Source organism: Zingiber officinale, chromosome 2B (genome assembly GCF_018446385.1).
Source record: "Zingiber officinale cultivar Zhangliang chromosome 2B, Zo_v1.1, whole genome shotgun sequence".
Taxonomy (NCBI): Eukaryota; Viridiplantae; Streptophyta; class Magnoliopsida; order Zingiberales; family Zingiberaceae; genus Zingiber; species Zingiber officinale.
In genome coordinates, this window is record NC_055989.1 from 19,762,455 (window position 1) to 19,780,823 (window position 18,369).

Consider the following 18,369-nt stretch of genomic DNA (forward strand, 5'->3'; position numbering starts at 1 on the left):
ATGTGTGTATCATCTATAACAACTGTACTACACACTTACTCATTGCTATGTACTCGGCTTCAGTAGTAGATAAAGCAACACAGTGTTGCTTTCTACTAAACTAGCTGACAAGTGATGGTCCAAGTAATTGGCATCCATCACTTGTACTTTTACTATATAGTTTATAGCCTATATAATCTGAGTTATAGTAACCTATAAGTTCAAAATTAGGTGTTCTAGGGTATCAAATTCCTACATTTAGTGTGCCTTTCAAGTATCTAAAAATTCTTTTTACATTAGTAAGTGAGATTCCTTAGTACAGGTTTGTTATCTAGCACATATGCTAACTACAAATAAAATATTAAATCGACTTGCAGTTAAGTATAAAAGGTTGTCTATGGCACTCCTATAATATTTTAGATATATTAGTTTTCTATTTGAATCACTATCTAAAGTTGTGTTAATTGCCATTGGTATTTTTATTTCTTTGATATTTTTTGTTTCAAATTTTTTAAGTAATTCTTTTGTGTATTTTTGTTGGTAAACATAATTTTCTTCATTTATTTGTTTAATTTGTAATCCTAAGAAATAGGTTAGCTTACCTACTAGGCTCATTTCAAATTCTTGTTCGATTAATGTTATAAATTCTTACCAAAATTCTGAGTTTGTTGAACTAAAAATTATATCGTCTACATATACTTGGGCTATGAAAATATCTTGTTTAAGTGAATTTACAAATAAAGTTGAATCAATTTGACTTTGGTTGAATCCTTTGGAAATTGGATAGGAGGTTAACCTTTTATACTAGGCCCTAGGTGTTTGTTTAAGACCATACAAAATTTTCTTTAGTTTAAATATATGGTCAGAATGATCTAAACTCTCAAACCTAGATGGTTGACCTACATAGACTTCTTCTTTTATTAGTTCATTTAAGAAAATGAATTTAACATCCATTTGATAAAGTTTAAATCCTTTATGGGATGCATAGCTTAGTAGTATTCTAATAGACTCAAGTTTCGCTATTGGAGCATAGGTTTCATCATAGTGAAGTCTCTACTTGACTAAACCCCTTAGTAACTAGTCTAGCTTTATTTCTAACAATTTCTCCATTTTCACTTAGTTCATTTCTAAAGACCCATTTTGTTTTTATTACCTTTTTATTATCAGGTAATGGTACTAAATCCCAAACTTCATTTCTTTCAAATTGGGTTAGTTCTTCTTATATGGTCATAATTCAACTTGGGTCAAGTAGGGATTCTTCTACTATTTTGGGTTCAATTTTAAAAATTAAAGAAATTTGACTTAGGTTTCTGAAAGATGATCTAGTGAACTCTTAGGTATGGATACCTATAATTTGTTCAATTGGGTGGTCTGAGCTAACTCTTATTATTCTAGGTTCAGTTTGTGTTTGTTCATTTTCTTGTAGTTGATTTTATTCATCTTCGTATTCATCTATTTGATTTGGTTTTCACTTGTTCCTCATAAATCAGTGCTAACTCTAACAAAATTAATTGATTGATATTAATTTTGTGTTGAGTTAGATTCTTTAGAGTTAGTAATTTCGTCGAATTTTATATTGGTTGTTTCCTCAATTCTTAGAGTAGTTTTATTATAAACTTTATATCCTCTACTGTTTAGGGAGTACCCTACAAAGATTTTATTTTCTACTTTTGAGGTAAATTTTCTTAAGTATTCTCTTGTGTTTAATATGTAATCTGGACATCCAAATACTTTAAAGTATCTAATGTTAGGTATTTTGTTATAATATAATTCATAGGAAGTTTTGTTATAATTCTTGTTTATTGTTACCTTATTTTGCACATAGCATGCTATATTTACGGCTTCAACCCATAAATATATGGGTAATTGGTATTTATTAAGTATTATCCTAGTTTCTTCTTGTAGTGTTTATTTTTTTTCTTTCAACTATTCTGTTTTGTTGAGGTATTTTAAGACATGAAAATTCTTGATCATATCCATTTTCTAAATAAAATTGTGTAAACTTATTATTTTTAAATTCCTTATCGTTATCACTAATTCTTTTGATTTCTAAGTCTTTTTTTCAGTTTATTTATAAAAATCACTAAATATTTTAAATATTTCATCTTTATTTTTTAAAAAATTTTATCCAAGTGAAGCTAGAATAGTCATCTATTATTAATAAATAATATAGATTTCTATTAATTGATTTGAGTTTATGAGAGTCAAATAGATCTAGATGTAGTAGTTTAAGTATTGATTTCGTTTAAAATTGATTAGTTGATTTGTGAGTTGACTTTGATTGTTTTCATTATTGACAAGCATTACAGATTATTGCATCTAAATAAGATAGTTTTGGTGGTCCTCTAACTAGTCCATTTAATTTAGTAAGGTTTCTAAAGTTAATATGGGACAGTTTTCTATGTCATAGTCAGGTTTTCTCTTTTTGTGTCAAATGACACTTAAATGAAGAGCTGGCTAGATTAATTGTGCAAATATTATTATTCCTAAATTCTTTAATTTTATTGTGGGTTTTTTATATGTTTAATTAAATATTCAGTGGATATAAACCTAATCTTATACTCTAAATCACGCAATTGACTAATACTGAGTAAGTTGAATTTGAAATTTTCAACAAGTAATACTTTATAAATAATGAAATTAAACTCTAGTTCAATGTTATCTATACCAATTACATTAAGTCTGTCATTGTATCTAAAGGCAATTATTCGTAGTCTTTTGAATGTCAATTTTGTTAACATTGTTTGATCCCCAATCATATATCGGGGACAACCACTATCCAATATCTATTTAAATTCCTGGCAAGAGTAGGAGTAAAAATTTAGATTAAGTGTTAAGTTTAAGTTATTTAGAATTTTACTTGGGGTTACTTAAGTTAATTTAAGTATTATTTAAGGTTTATTTTAATTTTAACTTTAATTTAATTTTAAATTTTAAATTTTAATTTAATTTTAAATTTTAATTTTAATAAGATTTAATTTAATTTGAATTTAATTTTAAATTGATTTAATTTAATTTAATTTAATTTAATTTTAATTAAATTTTAATTTTAATTTTAAGTAAATTTAAATTTAGTTTTAATTTAATTAAACTTAAATTTTAATTAAAATTAATTTCCATTAAATTTTAATTTTAATTCAATTTAATTTAATTTTAATTCGATTTAATTTAATTTGAATTTAATTTTCTAATCATCTTACCCAATCTAAATTTTCAGACAAAGTTACTCATCATTTTGTGAGATGAGTTAAGTTAGATTTTTAGTGGTTGGTTTAACTTGAGTTAGATTCAAGTTTAACTTTGGGTTAATCAAGCAGACATTCTTTGAATAAATTTCTAGGATGTGGTGAGTCACATGAACATCATTAGAGTAACAACGTGCTTTGAGATTTTTCAAATAATTATACCCAAAGAACTTAATACAAAACTTTGGTCTAACCAGCTTAGATTGGTAAGGGGTAACTTCAGTTAGTTCCGCTAAGCCAAATGCACCAGGTCGAACACATATGATTCTTCCTAGACATCCATAGACTGAGATTCCCTAACTTAATATAATCCTAAACTTCTCTAGTATTGTTTGTCAAGTTAAATTAGTCCCTAATTTATCTAGTCCTAATTATCCTGCCGGGTAAACTATTATTTTGGAGGTGCCAACTAGTTTGGTACCTTCCTCTGAATTATTGAACTTGGGTTAAGTTTTAGATTTATATCGACTTGTTTTATAGTTATAATAAACTTGATTATAGTTTGAGTTTAAATTGAATTTGTAGGTAGTTGATTTAAATTTAGGTTTTTGATTGGAATTTGATTTACTTGATTAGTTTTACATTTTAGGTTTGGATTTGAATTAGTAGTTTTAAATCTTGTTTGTGGGTTTGAGTTTGAATTATTGGGTGTATTTTAATTTGATTTTAGGTATTGAATTTTATTTTTAGGTATGTAATATTGATTGAACCTTACTTGCTTGATTAGATAAGCTTTCGGAACCTAAACTTTGGGTTGTTTCTTGTTTTGGCTTATAAGTGATATAAATATTTTATTTGTTGAGTTGGACTTATATCCGAGTCCAGATTCGTTGTAAAAGCTCGTTGTCATCTAAGTATCGTGTCGAGGTACTTGGATCTTGTCGTGATTTTTTCTAAAAGTTCTTTTAATTTAATTACTTTATTTTTCAATTTGAAATTTTCCTCCTCAAGTTTTAGGACTTGAGTTGGAATTCTAGATTGAATTAGTTCACATGTTGGATTTGTTTTAAGTTGTTCTTTTAGGTTTGATTTTCTTTAAAAAGTTGAATAATTTGAGTTTCTGATTTTCCTAACTTTTTGTTCAAGCATGCAATGATTTTGAAAAAGCTGGCAGTTAGGTTAGAATTTACCTCATTGAGACATTTGGAAATGAGTTCAGACTCATGCCTTAACTCGTATTCTGACTCATCATCTTCATCAGCTTCGCTTTTTGATTCCGGTCCAGATACCATCAACACGAGGTAGTTCTGTTGCTTTGGTTCTTCAGCGTCTAATTCTTTGGAGAATGATTCGTCCAAAGTTTCTTTTAATGCCTTCTTTCTTTTGGTAGTCTTGGGTTTGTCTTCTTTCAGCTTTGGACACTCGTGCTTATAGTGCCCCTTTTTATTGCACCCGTAGCAGGTGACATTTGCTTTATTTGACTTGATCATCTTCTAATATCCTTTTTCCTGAAGTCTTTCTTTCTTCTGGTAAACATCTTTCTTACCATGTTTACCAGTTGTTCTTCTTTATCTGAGTCTGGATCAAACTCAGATTTTGGCTTAGGTTGTTCTTGTTCTTAACTTTTTGAGAGACCTACAAGAAGTGCAACACCTTTCTCGTACCTTTTGGAGTTAGTTTGCTCATGGAGTTCGAGTTCACAAAAGAGTTCATCTAATTTTAATTTAGATAAATTCTTCGAAACCTTGTAGGCATCAACTATAGATGCCCACAATTCATTTCAAGGAAAGGAATTTAAGGCGTACCTGATTATATCCTAGTTTTTCATCTGGTGGTCGATTAAGTGGAACATATTGAGAATATCCTTGATCCTTTCATGTAGTTGGCTCATTGTTTCTCCTTCCAACATTTTAATGTTAAATAACTTATTTAGAAGCAGGTCTCATTTAGTTACCATAGCGTCGTTGGTTCCTTCATGTAATTCGATGAGCTTGTCCCATAGCTCCTTTGTTTTCTCGTGTAGGCCAACACGGTTGAGTTCTTCTTTTGTGAGTTTGCACAGGATCATGTTCAATGCCTTTGAGTCAATCTGAGTCTTCTTCTTATCTTCTGGATTTCATCTTTCTAGGTCGAGGGGTACTTTAGTTACTTCATCTACCGGCGCCCTGTATCCTCGTCGGATGGTGAACCACTGCTCGATGTTAGTCTTCAGGTAGACTTCCATTCTCTTCTTCTAATACGGAAAGTCATTTCCGTTGAAGAGAGGAGGGCAGATAGTACTGAACCCTTCAATTTGTGTCATTTCAAATATCTCGAAAAAATTAGAATGAATGTCGCAAGACTAAGTCTTAGATTAGTAGAGTTTAAAGAAGAAGAAAATATTGACAACTTGAGTGGTGTTGCACCAACTTCGAGTAAAAATCGAACGAGAAAAATTATTTGAAGTGGTAATTTTTACTAATTCAAATACAATTTGAACAACTAAAATCCGAAAAAACTAGAACAATTCCCTCGCCTTGATTGGTGGTTGCACTAATTCAGACCTAACAGGGCTCTGATACCACTTGAATTATCGTTACACACATGAGAGATGGGTGAATCACGTGATTTTAGAAAACTCATCTTTTTCTTTTGAAATCAAAAGTACGTAGCAGAATTAAACACATAAATAGAAAGAAAAAACACAAGTATGCGAACTAGGTCGGTTTTACTTGGTTTGGAGCCTTCGGTGACTCCTACTCCAAAACCCAAATCTCGCAGACCTATCTGTTAGAGTGTATACTAAAAGCCTAGCTTTTGTAAATATTTATTTCAAAATAAAGAATCACATTGGTCAAAAATATCTACATTTATATACTAAGTGTAGTTGTTCAATTAATTTATATTATAGATAACATAGTGTATGGTGTCACACACAGAAGATCATGCTATCAGTTTCTTATAAATTATAAACAGTAGCTCACGACTGAGATGGAAAGGAATAAACCATCAGAACAGTCGTAGTGTAATTAGGTATTAGTTTATCTTGACTATATAATTACACTAGTACACTTAGAGTGTATTGAGTAGGACCATTGAGGTAGTTTCTTTTTATACTGACTAAATAAAAGAACAAGACCTCGGTTATTATGAAAGTGTGTACTTTTAATCATAATATAATGATAAGCACATATATTTAATATTTATTTCTTTGACTTATCAAAGGGTGAGATTTAGTTTGATAAATCAAAAGACTCAATAAGTTGGGAAATGATATTACTTATAGCGTGTTGTTGATTATAGAAGGAAACTGTGTTCTAGTAATCTAGGTTGATAATGTCCCTAAGAGGAGCTCATAAGGATTGTCATGTTAAACCCTACAGGTGAACTTAGTCTGACATGACTATAAGGTTGAGTGATACTACTCTTGGACTAAAACGTTAATTAAAATGAGTTGTCAGTAACTCAATTAATTAGTGGACATCCGATATCTTAAACATAGGGAGATTAATACACTCATGATAAGAAGGAGCCCATAATGTAATTTGAGATTGGTGTGGTAGTGCAATAATAACTCTTTAGTGGAATGAGTTATTATTGATGAACTTGAGTTGTGTATTCGGGGCGAACACGGGATACTCGAGCTCGTCGGGAGGCTAAAACCAATTTCTTCTCTAGGTCCATGTCGTAGCCTCATTAATGCCTCATAAAAAACCCATTTTGGTGTCCAAGAGGGGGGCCGGCCATGGCTTGGTGACCAAGCCATAGGGGCCGACCACTTCCTCCTCAAAGGGGTCAGCCTCTTGCTTGGTGCCCAAGCAAGAAGGGGGCCGACCACATAATTCAAAGTATGAGGGGTGTTTTGAATTTTTAAAATATTCTCTTTGTAGATAACTACAAGTTTTAAAAGAGAGATTTTAAAATTATAAAACTTCCCTTATTTGAATTAGGCCACATGGTTTAAAAGAAAGTTTTAAAACTTTCCCTTTTTAACCATCACATGGTTTTTAAAAAGAGAGTTTTAAATTTAAAACTTTCCTTTTTTAACCATCCACATAGTATTTAAAAAGAGAGTTTTAAATTTAAAACTTTCCTTTTTTGTAACCATATTAAAAAAGGAAATTTTAAATGAGGAGTTTTAAATCTTAAAACTTGTTTAATTTTTTTTTTAAAAAAAGCATCCACATTAAGAAATTAAAAGAGAGCTTGTAAAATTTTATAAGAGCTTTTCTTCTTTGCTTATAAAATTTTTACAAGATATATTTCTTCTTTTAAGGGCCGGCCACCCTTGCTTGGTGCCCAAGCAAGGGGCCGACCATTCAATCAATTAAGAGGAGAAAAAGGAATTAAAAAGGAGGAAAGGAAAATAAGAGGAAGATTTTAATTTTTTGTAAAAATCTTTCCTTATTTGCCTTGGGTAAGTATTATAAAATAAGGGGAGGAGAGACCTCATGATGTATTAATTCTTATTCTCTTGCTTGTGCTCTCTCTTGTGGCCGACCCTCTCCCCTTTCCTTTCCCCTTGCTCTCTTTTGTTCCTTAGTGGTGGTTGTGGCCGAAACTTAGAGAAGGAGGAGGAGTTTTTTGGGTGGTGTTCATCTTGGAGGTTCGTCACCCACACGACGTCCAAGAGGAGGCGAGGAATACGACAGAAGATCAAGAGGTCGTTGCATACAAAGAAAGGTATAACTAGTAATTATTTTCGGCATCATGCTAGTTTTTCTTTGTATGAATTTCAAACACAATAGACATATGATTCTAGAGTTTCGAATTTGTGATTCAAGTTTATGTTTTTTTTTTGTTTTTCGAATTTGTGATTCGATTGTTCCTTTTGGTTAAACCTAGAGTTATATAAGGAAATTAAATATTAGATTTCCTTAAAAGGCTTTGTCTAGGTGGTGGTGGATGATCCCATACCCAAGAAGGACTAGTGTCTCGTCATGCAGTCTTGGAAGTCAATTTTAGAAATTAATATTTAATTAAATTTATAACATAGGTGGATTTGGATCAATAATGTTAAGCATCGTTTGCGATCCAAATCTAAACCATTAAGAACAGATAAGTTAAATTTGGAATCAATAATGTTAAGTTCCGTTTGCGATTCCTAATTTAATTTCTAAAGAACACAATGGGTTATTTAGGAAAGGTTCGACACTTGTACAAAATTTTTGTACAGTGGAACTGGTACGATCTTCCTAGGACCAACCAACACTATCAACGAGTAATTCACTAAAGACCTCCTTCGGAATCGCCTGAAGAGGGGATCAAGGATAATAGAAAGAATAGGAAAAATGTAACAAGCTACACTTTCTTTTAAGCAGTAATTAAGTACACAAGGAAACTTCATTATCCAACACTTGTAGTTTTAACAAAACGAGCTCAGTGTTGGATGGCTTCTCAGTAGCAGTCGGGTGCAGTAGTGTCGTAGCATAGTAGCAGCACGAAGTCAAAATAGTTAAAATGTTGAATGAACGCGTAGAAGCTTACAAAAGAGTTGTGTGTAAAGCCTTGGCCAAATAGCCCTTTTAAAGGGGATGGAAGGTACCTTCAACACCACTTAAGGTGCCTTCAATACCAACTCTTATCTCCTAAAAACTAGCTCTTGTCATCGTCGAGGTCTTCTACGTTATCCAACTGATGGTGTCTTCCAAGGTCTTGAAGGCACCTTCCATAGCTCTGCTCAAGGTGCCTTCCATAGCTCTGCTCAAGGAGCCTTCCTTTGCATGGAAGGTGTCTCGGGTATTATTCACTCGAGGCATTTTGTGCTCCTTTTACCCTGCAAAATATATTAGTCTAATAAAACATAGTATACCCTGCAAGACGAAGTTAGCACAATATAAATAAGTAGTTTAGTAATTAAATCCTATCTCTCCTAGACCAGGATCTAATTAGGGTCTCAATTTAGTTTCTGAAATGAATTTAAATTGGACTTGCACCTAAAGTCCTCAAATAGGACTCGTCCTCACTAAAACACTCTCTTCTAGTGACTTACCTTACCATGCAGAATCGCTTGACTCTTTATAGTCCACTAGGTCTTCCTGTAAGTTGTCAGGTTCGCAGACTCAACTAGACTTGGACCAGCTGTTAGGTCCCGCGGACCCAGCCAAACTTCCTGCCAGATATAAGGTCACTCTTTAGCCTATCTGAACTTCTACAGTAGCTATTAGGTCCTCCAGACCTAGCTAATTTTAGTTTGATGTCAGACCAGTCAAGTCCTACACACTTGCTAGAAAGGGTTAAATCACAACACATCTAACTTTAATATATTTGTCATTCATTAAAACTTAAATTTAATAATTGATGCCAACTGCACCAACAATTTGGTTAGTACTAAGGAATTATTACTATTATCATAAATGATGTTTGATTTGCTAATAAATGAATTAGTATCAATGTATTTTTCACATTTTATTTTTTACTATATCTTATTTTTTTAAAATATAAAATAATTACATTTAAAATTACTTCCTGACATTATATTTTTATTACATTACATTTTTTTTAAATATATAAACTAATAATTATATTTAAATTATGTCGTAATTTAACATGTTATAACTTATAAAATAAAGGAAGTTCGACATTTTACCACGTTTAGAACAGAACACATTTTTTTCAATCCGAATAGTATTTTTTAGTTCTTGCCCTTCATTTTGCTGAGTAATGATCAATTTCTATGTTTGAGGGATTGAATATGTAGGATCCACCATTAATCCTCCAAATCCAACACCAACTTTCAATCCCTTTCTTATTCCCCACTCTCATTCCATTCAACCAAATACCCCTTAATTGTATTGAATTTTTTCTCGCCCGTTTCCCCGGTCAGCCTTGAACTGGTATGAAAATAATCAAAATTCATATAAACAATAGATTAAAGAGAAAAAGAGTGAATTAAGAGGACATAAGAATTGTCATATAAAATTTATAATTTTAAGTAAAAGAACTACTTTATTAATTTTAGATATCTACTTTTCACTATATAATACATCAATTTTTTTTTTATAATTTACCATATATTTATTCTTTTTTATTTTTTTTTATTTTCTTTCTATTTTTTATTATTAGACGGAGAAGAGGATTTTTTTTATTATTAGAGAGAAGAGAGAAATATTATTTTTAATGTTTAATGAATGAATTCTATTCTTTAAATTTAGAAAATTATTATTCATAAAATGTATATTTAAGAGATTGATGGGTAAATGATACCGATATTTTTTTTATACCAAATGTAAACTCTAAGAAAAAAAAATTAATCTAAAATAATTGATGTAGATATTCTAACGGGTGGAATGTCTTTTAATAATAACAAAAAAAAAAATGCTCCATCAGCCATTCATTTAAAAAAAACAGACACTCATATATATTTTTTTTTTTTAATTTTTTTGCTCTTTAGCATAAAATGTTCAAACCATCACTTAGAGACAAGCTTTATTAGAGATTTGTAGAGTTTAAAAATCTCAATAAAAATATTTGAATCATTGTAGAGATGATGTTTAAGATATATATATATATATTTAAAAAGTAATATTGAAAACTCAAATCTATTTTTTTCTCTTGAATATAGAACTCGTAATTAATAATAAAGTAATGTTCTCTTGAATATAGAACTCGTAATTTGAATATAGAACTCGTAATTAATAATAAAGTAATGTTGCATTTTCATTTATGATCGATTTGTAATATAAAAAGTTATAGGATTTGTAATGTAAGATTTAGACAAAATTATAGAGGAGTTTTTTCATTGTAAACATAATAGTTAATTTTTTTATTTTTAATGTGACATTGATGTGGTATATTATGGGCTATAAAAAAAAAATCTTATTTAGAAGTTTAATTATTAAAGATGTCTTAAGCTGGACATGACAATCAGTGCAAATGATTTACAAACTATCACAAGTATCACCTCATGTGTTAATTCATTATTATGGGCATGGCCATCTTTAGGTGACAAAGAACACTTGAAAGGCACACAAATATTCATGAAAAAAAAAAAAAATTAAGCCGACCGACCACTTCGGCGCAGCTCGGCGCTTTATGAAGCCGATCCAACGCCGTCACCCATGAACGGAACAGCCGCAGCGGCGGGCAAGGCCTCCCGGTGGCGCTGCCACATCCCCTGCGCGTCCACGGCCACCAGGCGGAGCACCGCGGTTAGCGACCGCAGCCTCGCCGCCAGCTCCGCCGCCTGCGCCCGGAGTTCGCCGTTCTCCGCCTCCAGGCGCCGGTGGTGCTGGCTCAGCGCCTCTACCTGCGCCGCCATCTCGGCGTTGTGCCTCGCCAGGTCCGCCGCCTGGGTCGCCACGTCTTGCAGGTGCTGCTGCTTCCTCATCCTCGACCTCCGCGCGGATTCCCTGTTCGACAGCTTCCGCTTCTGCTTCCTCATCCAGTCTGCGGCGGCGGCGGCGCCGCCGCAGAGACTGGCTACGGGCGAAAGGCGGCTCCCAAGATCCAATCTTTGTTCAGGAGAAGACATAGAACCAGTAGAGGAAGATCACGGAGAAGGATTGGATTTGGAGGAAGCGGATTCGGCAAAGATTCGCGCCCACGTTCATAAAAATAAATGGAATCGGCCTTCACACCATGGATTCCATAAACAGGGTCTTCTTCTTCTTCGAGCCAGCAACAAGCAGCGAGAAGGTGACAGAGATCACGAGCCTAGCTCAATGTCTCGCGAAAAGTGGAAATCCACCGAAAAAGACGAAGATTTTGGAGGAGAGTTTTCGATGATGGACAGGATTCGGCGATGGGAAGTAATTGACAGCGGAAGCCTAACCCACCACCGAAAAGGATGGATTTTGGAACAGTGGCCGGCTTCCGAGATGCAACGACCTCGAATCGCTCGATCGATCGAGCGCAAAGATCGGACAGTAGAAATCGAAAAGATAGATGAAGGTGGCGATTGCCTTTTGGGCGAGGTATTTATATTTGTATAGGAGACGATCGGAGGCGGCATTTAGTGAATATCAGGAAGTCGGGAGGAATCTTCTCGTGGTTGGCTGGCGATAGAGATTAAGTTGATGGATTGAGCACGTTTTGGATGGCTCTTTGTTAAAACGTGTTTTTGAAAAAAAAAATAAATTTTCTATTTGCATGAATAATCAATTGTTTCTTCTGAGTTCAGTTCAGGGAATCATTTCTCTCCGTCCCGGCCCAGTTCCATGGTAATGTATTTTCCAAATTTATTAAAGAAATGCTTGCTACATCTGTATTTTCCAAATTTATTAAAGAAATGCTTGCTTGTTCATTTTGGTCACGTGGGGGGAAAAAAATTTAAGAGTAGAAACTTAAACTATCACTGATTTGGGTGCGATTTCTTGTAAAGAAATGAAGGTGCATGCACGTCTTTGAATGATGGATGAACTGGAGCTTTTTTTTAATAAATTGCAATTGTTGAACGAGTCTTTGCATGTCCAAATGCCGATTCCAAAACTCTATCGCTAAAATGGTCCCTTGACTTATCCTTCAATCAAATTAATGAGTGGCTAGACGTTTCTTAAGTTGTGGAGGCATCTGAAATCAAATTCAAATTTTGATAAATTAATAAATTTCTCTTAATTAACAATTGATCTAAAAATATTAAACTTATAAGGCATTTTTTGATTTATCCTATTAATTTACATAACTTGAATAGTGAATACTAACTAAAAAAACGAATCCCAAAACTCTATCGTCCCTTGACTTATCCTTCAATCAAACTCACTAATGAGTCTCTTGAACTCACTAATGAGCTCCAAGAGACGCAAACAAACGAGAAAGAAGATATGGGAAGGAAACCAACGAGCTCCAAGAGACAAAAATCTTAGTAGAAGAGTACTAGTAAAAAAGGAAGCATAGGGACTGAGAAACTTGATGGTTCAATTCCTGCAAACTCTACGCTTGAGAGTTGAGAGTTCCTTCTGTTCATTGAGAAATAGTGCACGTTTCTGGATCTTATAACAAAACATAAAGAGCTCTATTATCTAATAACAAGTATAATAACCAACAAAGTTAAAAGTGATTAAAGAAACAACATAAAATAGGGCATTTGCTACTACAACGACAACATGCAAAGTATCAACAATCTGTAGCTCCAACTCAAAATTAATTAACTAACAATAGTATCCTTTCACAATATTATCCGAAATAAACATGAAATATTCTTACATGGCTTGGCTTGGCCTCGAAATTCAGTAACTAATTACCTCAAACACACACTAACTATTTAATTTAACTAACTAGACGAAAGCATTCAATATTTGTTCGAGAAATACAACATCATTCAAGAAAATATCAGATCAAGTGCAATTACACAAAGCATAACTAATAGACGTTTACTAATACAAAAGAGAAATCACCCTAACGCCTGCGGCTGTGTCGTTTGTTCTTCCTCTTCTTGTTCTTATCATCAGAATCACTATCTGAAGCAGATTCAGACTCAGAAGAATCAGAGGATGAACTACGCCTTCTGTGTCTTCTTTTCTTATGTTTCCTTCTTCTTCGCTTCTTTTCTTCTGAATCAGAAGAAGTGTAGCTGGAGCTTGATTCACCAGATGAATCTTCAGAACCGGTCACTGAAGACTCACTATCCGAGTCAAACACAGAAGCCTCGCTGCTGTCCTTCTCTGAATCAGTACTAGAACGGTGCTTCCTTTTGCTCTTCGTCCCACTATTCCTTCCAATGTCCTCGGCTTGCTTTGCCTCCATTTCTTCCTTCTCAATGTCAGGGTTGTCGATTTCATAAGACACTGACAAGGTCATCTTCAACTTAGGGTTCTTCAGCTGCTGAGTTCTAGACGGCCGAGAAATATAGACACGTTCATTCTTGCACTCGTAGGTCCAGTGGCCAGACTGATAACACTTCTGGCACTGCGAAGCTCCACCGGCAGCGGAAACAGAAGACTTCAAATCCTTCCTCACGCCCAATCTAACAGCTTTCTCTGTGCTCATTAGATACATTTGGCGCTTCGCTTCCTTTCTTTCCTGCCATCGGCTCGGTCCTTCTTCCTTCTGTCCATAGGCATTCACATTTCTGGCTGCAGCAGTAGCAGCCCGCTCAGCTTGAGCCCTACTAAGACCCTTTGCAGCTGAGAGGGCTGCTGCTTTAACCCGGTCAGCCGCAGCCTGGCCCTTCTCTTCTTTCTTGCTAGACATAACAGACTATGAAACTAGACCAACCAGGAACTCCTAATCACCTGCATTAAAGACCTAATTGAATCAAATCTTTCACTGTAATAGAACCTATGTTTATGTAGACAAAACCAAAGATTCAGCCGAGTTATTTGAAGGGACAAAGATTAAAACTATTCAAATACAAGCTTGTCGAGATCGACAAGACATACAGATTAACAGAAGAAACCAAGTTCTGAAAAGCAGAAACAAAACAGAAAAGCCAAAAAAGAGCAAGAGTTCAAACTCATAACGGATTTTAAGATCAGATTATGCAAGAATTACTAACCCGATCTGATGATGGATCGATAAATCGGTCTTAAAAACACAAAGAAACGGATCGAGGGATCGTTCAGGTTGATCGACGTGAATCAAGAGGGAGAAACGATCGAAAATAGAAGAAAGGTGAGAGAGAATCAGCATACCTGAGGCGAGAGGCGGAGCGTTGCCGAACCCTAACGCGGATAACCTCGAAAGAGAAGATGCATCCTTATTTAATGAAGAGAAATTTTCATTTTACACCGATACTTTTAATTATTGTTTGGAAATAACCCCAGTAAGTTTGCTATTACCATTTACTCCTTGTTCCCAAAATGTCATATAGTTTATTATTGTCATTTTAATTATTCTTTTCTATTTCTATCTTTTGTTATTTAAAAAAAAAGAGTGAATAAAGAAGACTAAATAAATATATAATCTTTATTTATCATGTTTTGAAACTATAAGCAATAATAAAAAAAATATTAAAGAATCAACAAAACTCTTAGAAAATATTAAAAAGATCTTAACTATCTTATGAAACAAACCAACCAGCTAAATTCGTTTTAACCTTGCATTAACAAGAGTATACGCAGTATGGTATCTCTCGAAAGCTCTATTTTAGTTAATTCACATGCTAGAAATATTTCATATGGTTAGCCACTTGGTGTGGTCGTGCATATAGAACTGTCAAATTAGATTAGATTCATCAGATAAGTTTATCCTATCAAATAATTTAAATAGATTCTATTAAAACTTTATCAACTTATTTCAAGATAAGTCTAGAGGCTCGTGACCACGCCGATCAACTCACTATAAATTTGAATTGCGAGAATTTTTTTCTTCTACAAGTTATTAATACTCTGAAAAACACTTTTATCTATGCTATGAATACTCATGTGATCATGTCAGAGGTACGGGTTTGATAAAGGTAAGCTTCCGTTCGTAAAATTATATACTCGAGCATTTTGTTTTTTTCGATTCATATGGCAGCATCAAAATATCTATGTTATTGATTTCCATAAAAAAATTTACAACTTAAATATTGACCGACTAAATACGTTATAGAAAAATATGTCTAGCGATAAAATCTATGATATCTAAAGCAAGCACTGTACAAGTAGATTATCTGGTTGATCATGCTAATAAAATATATTTTGATGATTTTTTTGTTTTTAGATAAGAAGTTATTGATATTGATATACGTACACTTTTAAAATTTAAAATTAAAAGAGAAAATTTAATAAATTCATATCCATCTAATAGCAACTCAAACTTATTATTATTATTATTATTATTATTATTATTATTATTATTATATATATATATATATATAAAAAAAAATTTTAGCACTGGTGGATTGTGTCGCCTAATCTATAATTCGTCCTGGATTGCATTAAGCTAGAAATTTTTTAGTCCGCCAAGTTAATATAAATGAACTTATCAAGTTTGGTCGTACCAAATTTTTCATATGTGATTCATCAAATTTTACGCAACTCAAATACATATATCAAATATATATAAAATCTAACATAAATTTTTTGACACACATCAAAATCATGTTTATACCCAATCAAATATAGGTTGATTTTACTCACAATTTCTTCTTTTTTAATATGTGACAATATGTTTAAGTTAGACATAAATAACACTTGAAAATTAAAAGTAAAATATAGATATATAAACATGAAGCATAAATCCAAGTTCCCCCTTAACTTTTGCTCTATCACTTAATCTTCAAGTTCTTAACCGGATATGAAGAAATAAAAGTTTCTAACTTAAACCGTATCATTTCTCTCCCTTTGACACCATAAAAAATATTACACCTAACCACTAAACACACTGTGGTATCAACTTTGACTTAGAGTGAATCAAAATCAATTTCTAGAACAAAGACAGAATTTTGAAAAATTAGTTACCAGTCGACTGACCTCTGATGCAGTCGACTGACACATGTTTAGTCAAGATTCTGATTTCTGAAGCCAACTTCATAAATACAGAAAAAATTTAAAAAAATTCAAAAACTCCTAAAATTTTGACAACATAGTTCTTTTAAGCTCCTCTAACAAGGAAAAATATATTTTCATGAAAATTCATTGTATTTTCAAGTTTTGACAAACACTTAAAAAAACCTTAAAACAATTCAATGTTTTATCAATTTTGAACCCTTGTTTTGAATTCTTTTATTTTAAAAAGCTAAACCACAATTTACAAAACACAGAATTATTTTTAAAATATCCAACTATAATAGCAAGATATTCATTAATTAAACATTTACTTTCTCTATAGGTGGTCAATGATCACTATATTTAATACATTTCATAATTCATCAAGTTGTTATAAGCGTAAGTGAATTAATATATTATCTTATCATCCCACTTCCATGTCTAGAATTATAAAGCAAGTCATGCTTATAGTTTATTGTGAGATGTAATGAAGGTAATTTCTACTTAGCCCTTTTTATCATGAATTTCTGTCTAAGGCTACGTGTTCCCCTTTAGATCTTAAGTCAACCATTTATAAAGGATTTGAATTATATCTTCTATGGTTGACTATCCTAAAATCCTTTAACTCTTGAGAATTGACTTTAGTGCCCAATAGAAATTCTTTCTAATTGGATTAATCAAATATTATTTAGGGATCCATTTTCTATCTACCTTCTTTATTTTTGATTGCCCCTATCAATTAGACAATAACAGGACATTTCATTGTTTGATTCCTTGTATCCTAACCTCTCTTTTTTGAAACTTGCTCTTTGGCTCCTTATGATTATGTTTAAGGTACTGGAGTCAATCATGAATTTCTCAAGGGCCTTACTAAGGTATTCTACCTTTTACTTTAGAAGACATGGATTCTAATTTTTTCTCTAGAAAGCTAATATCATTTTTTGAAAGATTTATTTTTTCCTTTTAACTTTAAACAAATGTCTACTTAAACTTGAAATTATATATACCTTACTTACCAAAAAATCTGAATCGGAAGATTGTCTTCCCCCTTCACTTGAGCTCTTCTCTTCTTCGCTTGGGCTTCTTTCTTCTTCATTTTCGGATGAGGTAGAGGCAAGGTCCTCAATTTCCATTAGAGCAAAATAGGATACAAGGTGTTCTTCTTCTTTCGATGATGATGGATCATCTCATGTTGCTTTTAAGTTTTAGATCTTCTTCCCTTTTTTCTTTGTCTTCTTTTTTTCTTCCTTCTTCTTTAAGAGAGGATATTGATCCCTCATGTGCCCTTGTTCTTGGCAATTATAGCATATGATCTTCCTTGTTCTACTCTTGAACTTCTCCTAGCATGTGATTTGCTAGATTTAAAATTTTTAAATACTTTTTTTCATCTTTCTTATCATATATGCCTCTTGATCACTATCCATTGAAGTATTTAACTCCTTGGAATCAGATGATGGTGGAGATAGTGACTTATTCTTTCCCTTCTCATTGTTAGCCACAAGTGCTACTCCCCTTGATCTATGAGCTTCTACATTTAACCCTTCAACACGAGTTTAGTGAATTTCTATAATTGAAAAGAATTCATCTAAGGCACATACCTCTACATTCTTTAAAATGTAGAAAGAATCTACTATTGACATCCATGTGGAGGCTTTTGGGAAGACATTGATGGCTTTTATCATCACATACCGATTTGAAAGTGTCTTACCTGCACTTGATAGTCCATCGATGAACTCTTTAATTCTAGAATATATCATGGACACCTTTTCTCCCTTTTCAAGCTTGATGTTGTTGAGTTGAGATTGGAGATCTCTTCTTGCCAATTTTGCTTCTGACGCCCCTTCGTGAAACTCAACCAATTTTTTCCACATGTTCTT

At 32.9% G+C, this 18,369-nt stretch overlaps 2 protein-coding genes across 2 annotated transcripts; both read right to left on the minus strand.

Moving 5' to 3' along the window:
- Nucleotides 1-10,972: 10,972 nt before the first annotated feature.
- LOC122049025 (ocs element-binding factor 1-like) lies at nt 10,973-12,054 on the minus strand. The gene has a single exon (XM_042610523.1). The coding sequence runs from the start codon at nt 11,614-11,616 to the stop codon at nt 11,176-11,178; it is 441 nt and encodes a 146-aa protein (XP_042466457.1). The 5' UTR covers nt 11,617-12,054; the 3' UTR covers nt 10,973-11,175.
- Nucleotides 12,055-13,227: 1,173 nt separating this feature from the next.
- LOC122045449 (zinc finger CCHC domain-containing protein 10-like) lies at nt 13,228-14,791 on the minus strand. Its single transcript, XM_042605675.1, has 2 exons — nt 14,714-14,791; nt 13,228-14,314 (listed from the first exon to the last, which is right to left on the minus strand). Exon 2 carries the CDS (start codon nt 14,271-14,273, stop codon nt 13,479-13,481), a length of 795 nt encoding a protein of 264 aa, XP_042461609.1. The 5' UTR covers nt 14,274-14,314; nt 14,714-14,791; the 3' UTR covers nt 13,228-13,478.
- Between the last annotated feature and the right edge of the window lie 3,578 nt (nt 14,792-18,369).

Excerpts from the sequence above, each read along its gene's own strand:
- LOC122045449 (XM_042605675.1), bottom strand. The coding sequence starts at position 14,273 with ATGTCTAGCAAGAAAGAAGAGAAGGGCCAGGCTGCGGCTGACCGGGTT.
- LOC122049025 (XM_042610523.1), bottom strand. The coding sequence starts at position 11,616 with ATGTCTTCTCCTGAACAAAGATTGGATCTTGGGAGCCGCCTTTCGCCC.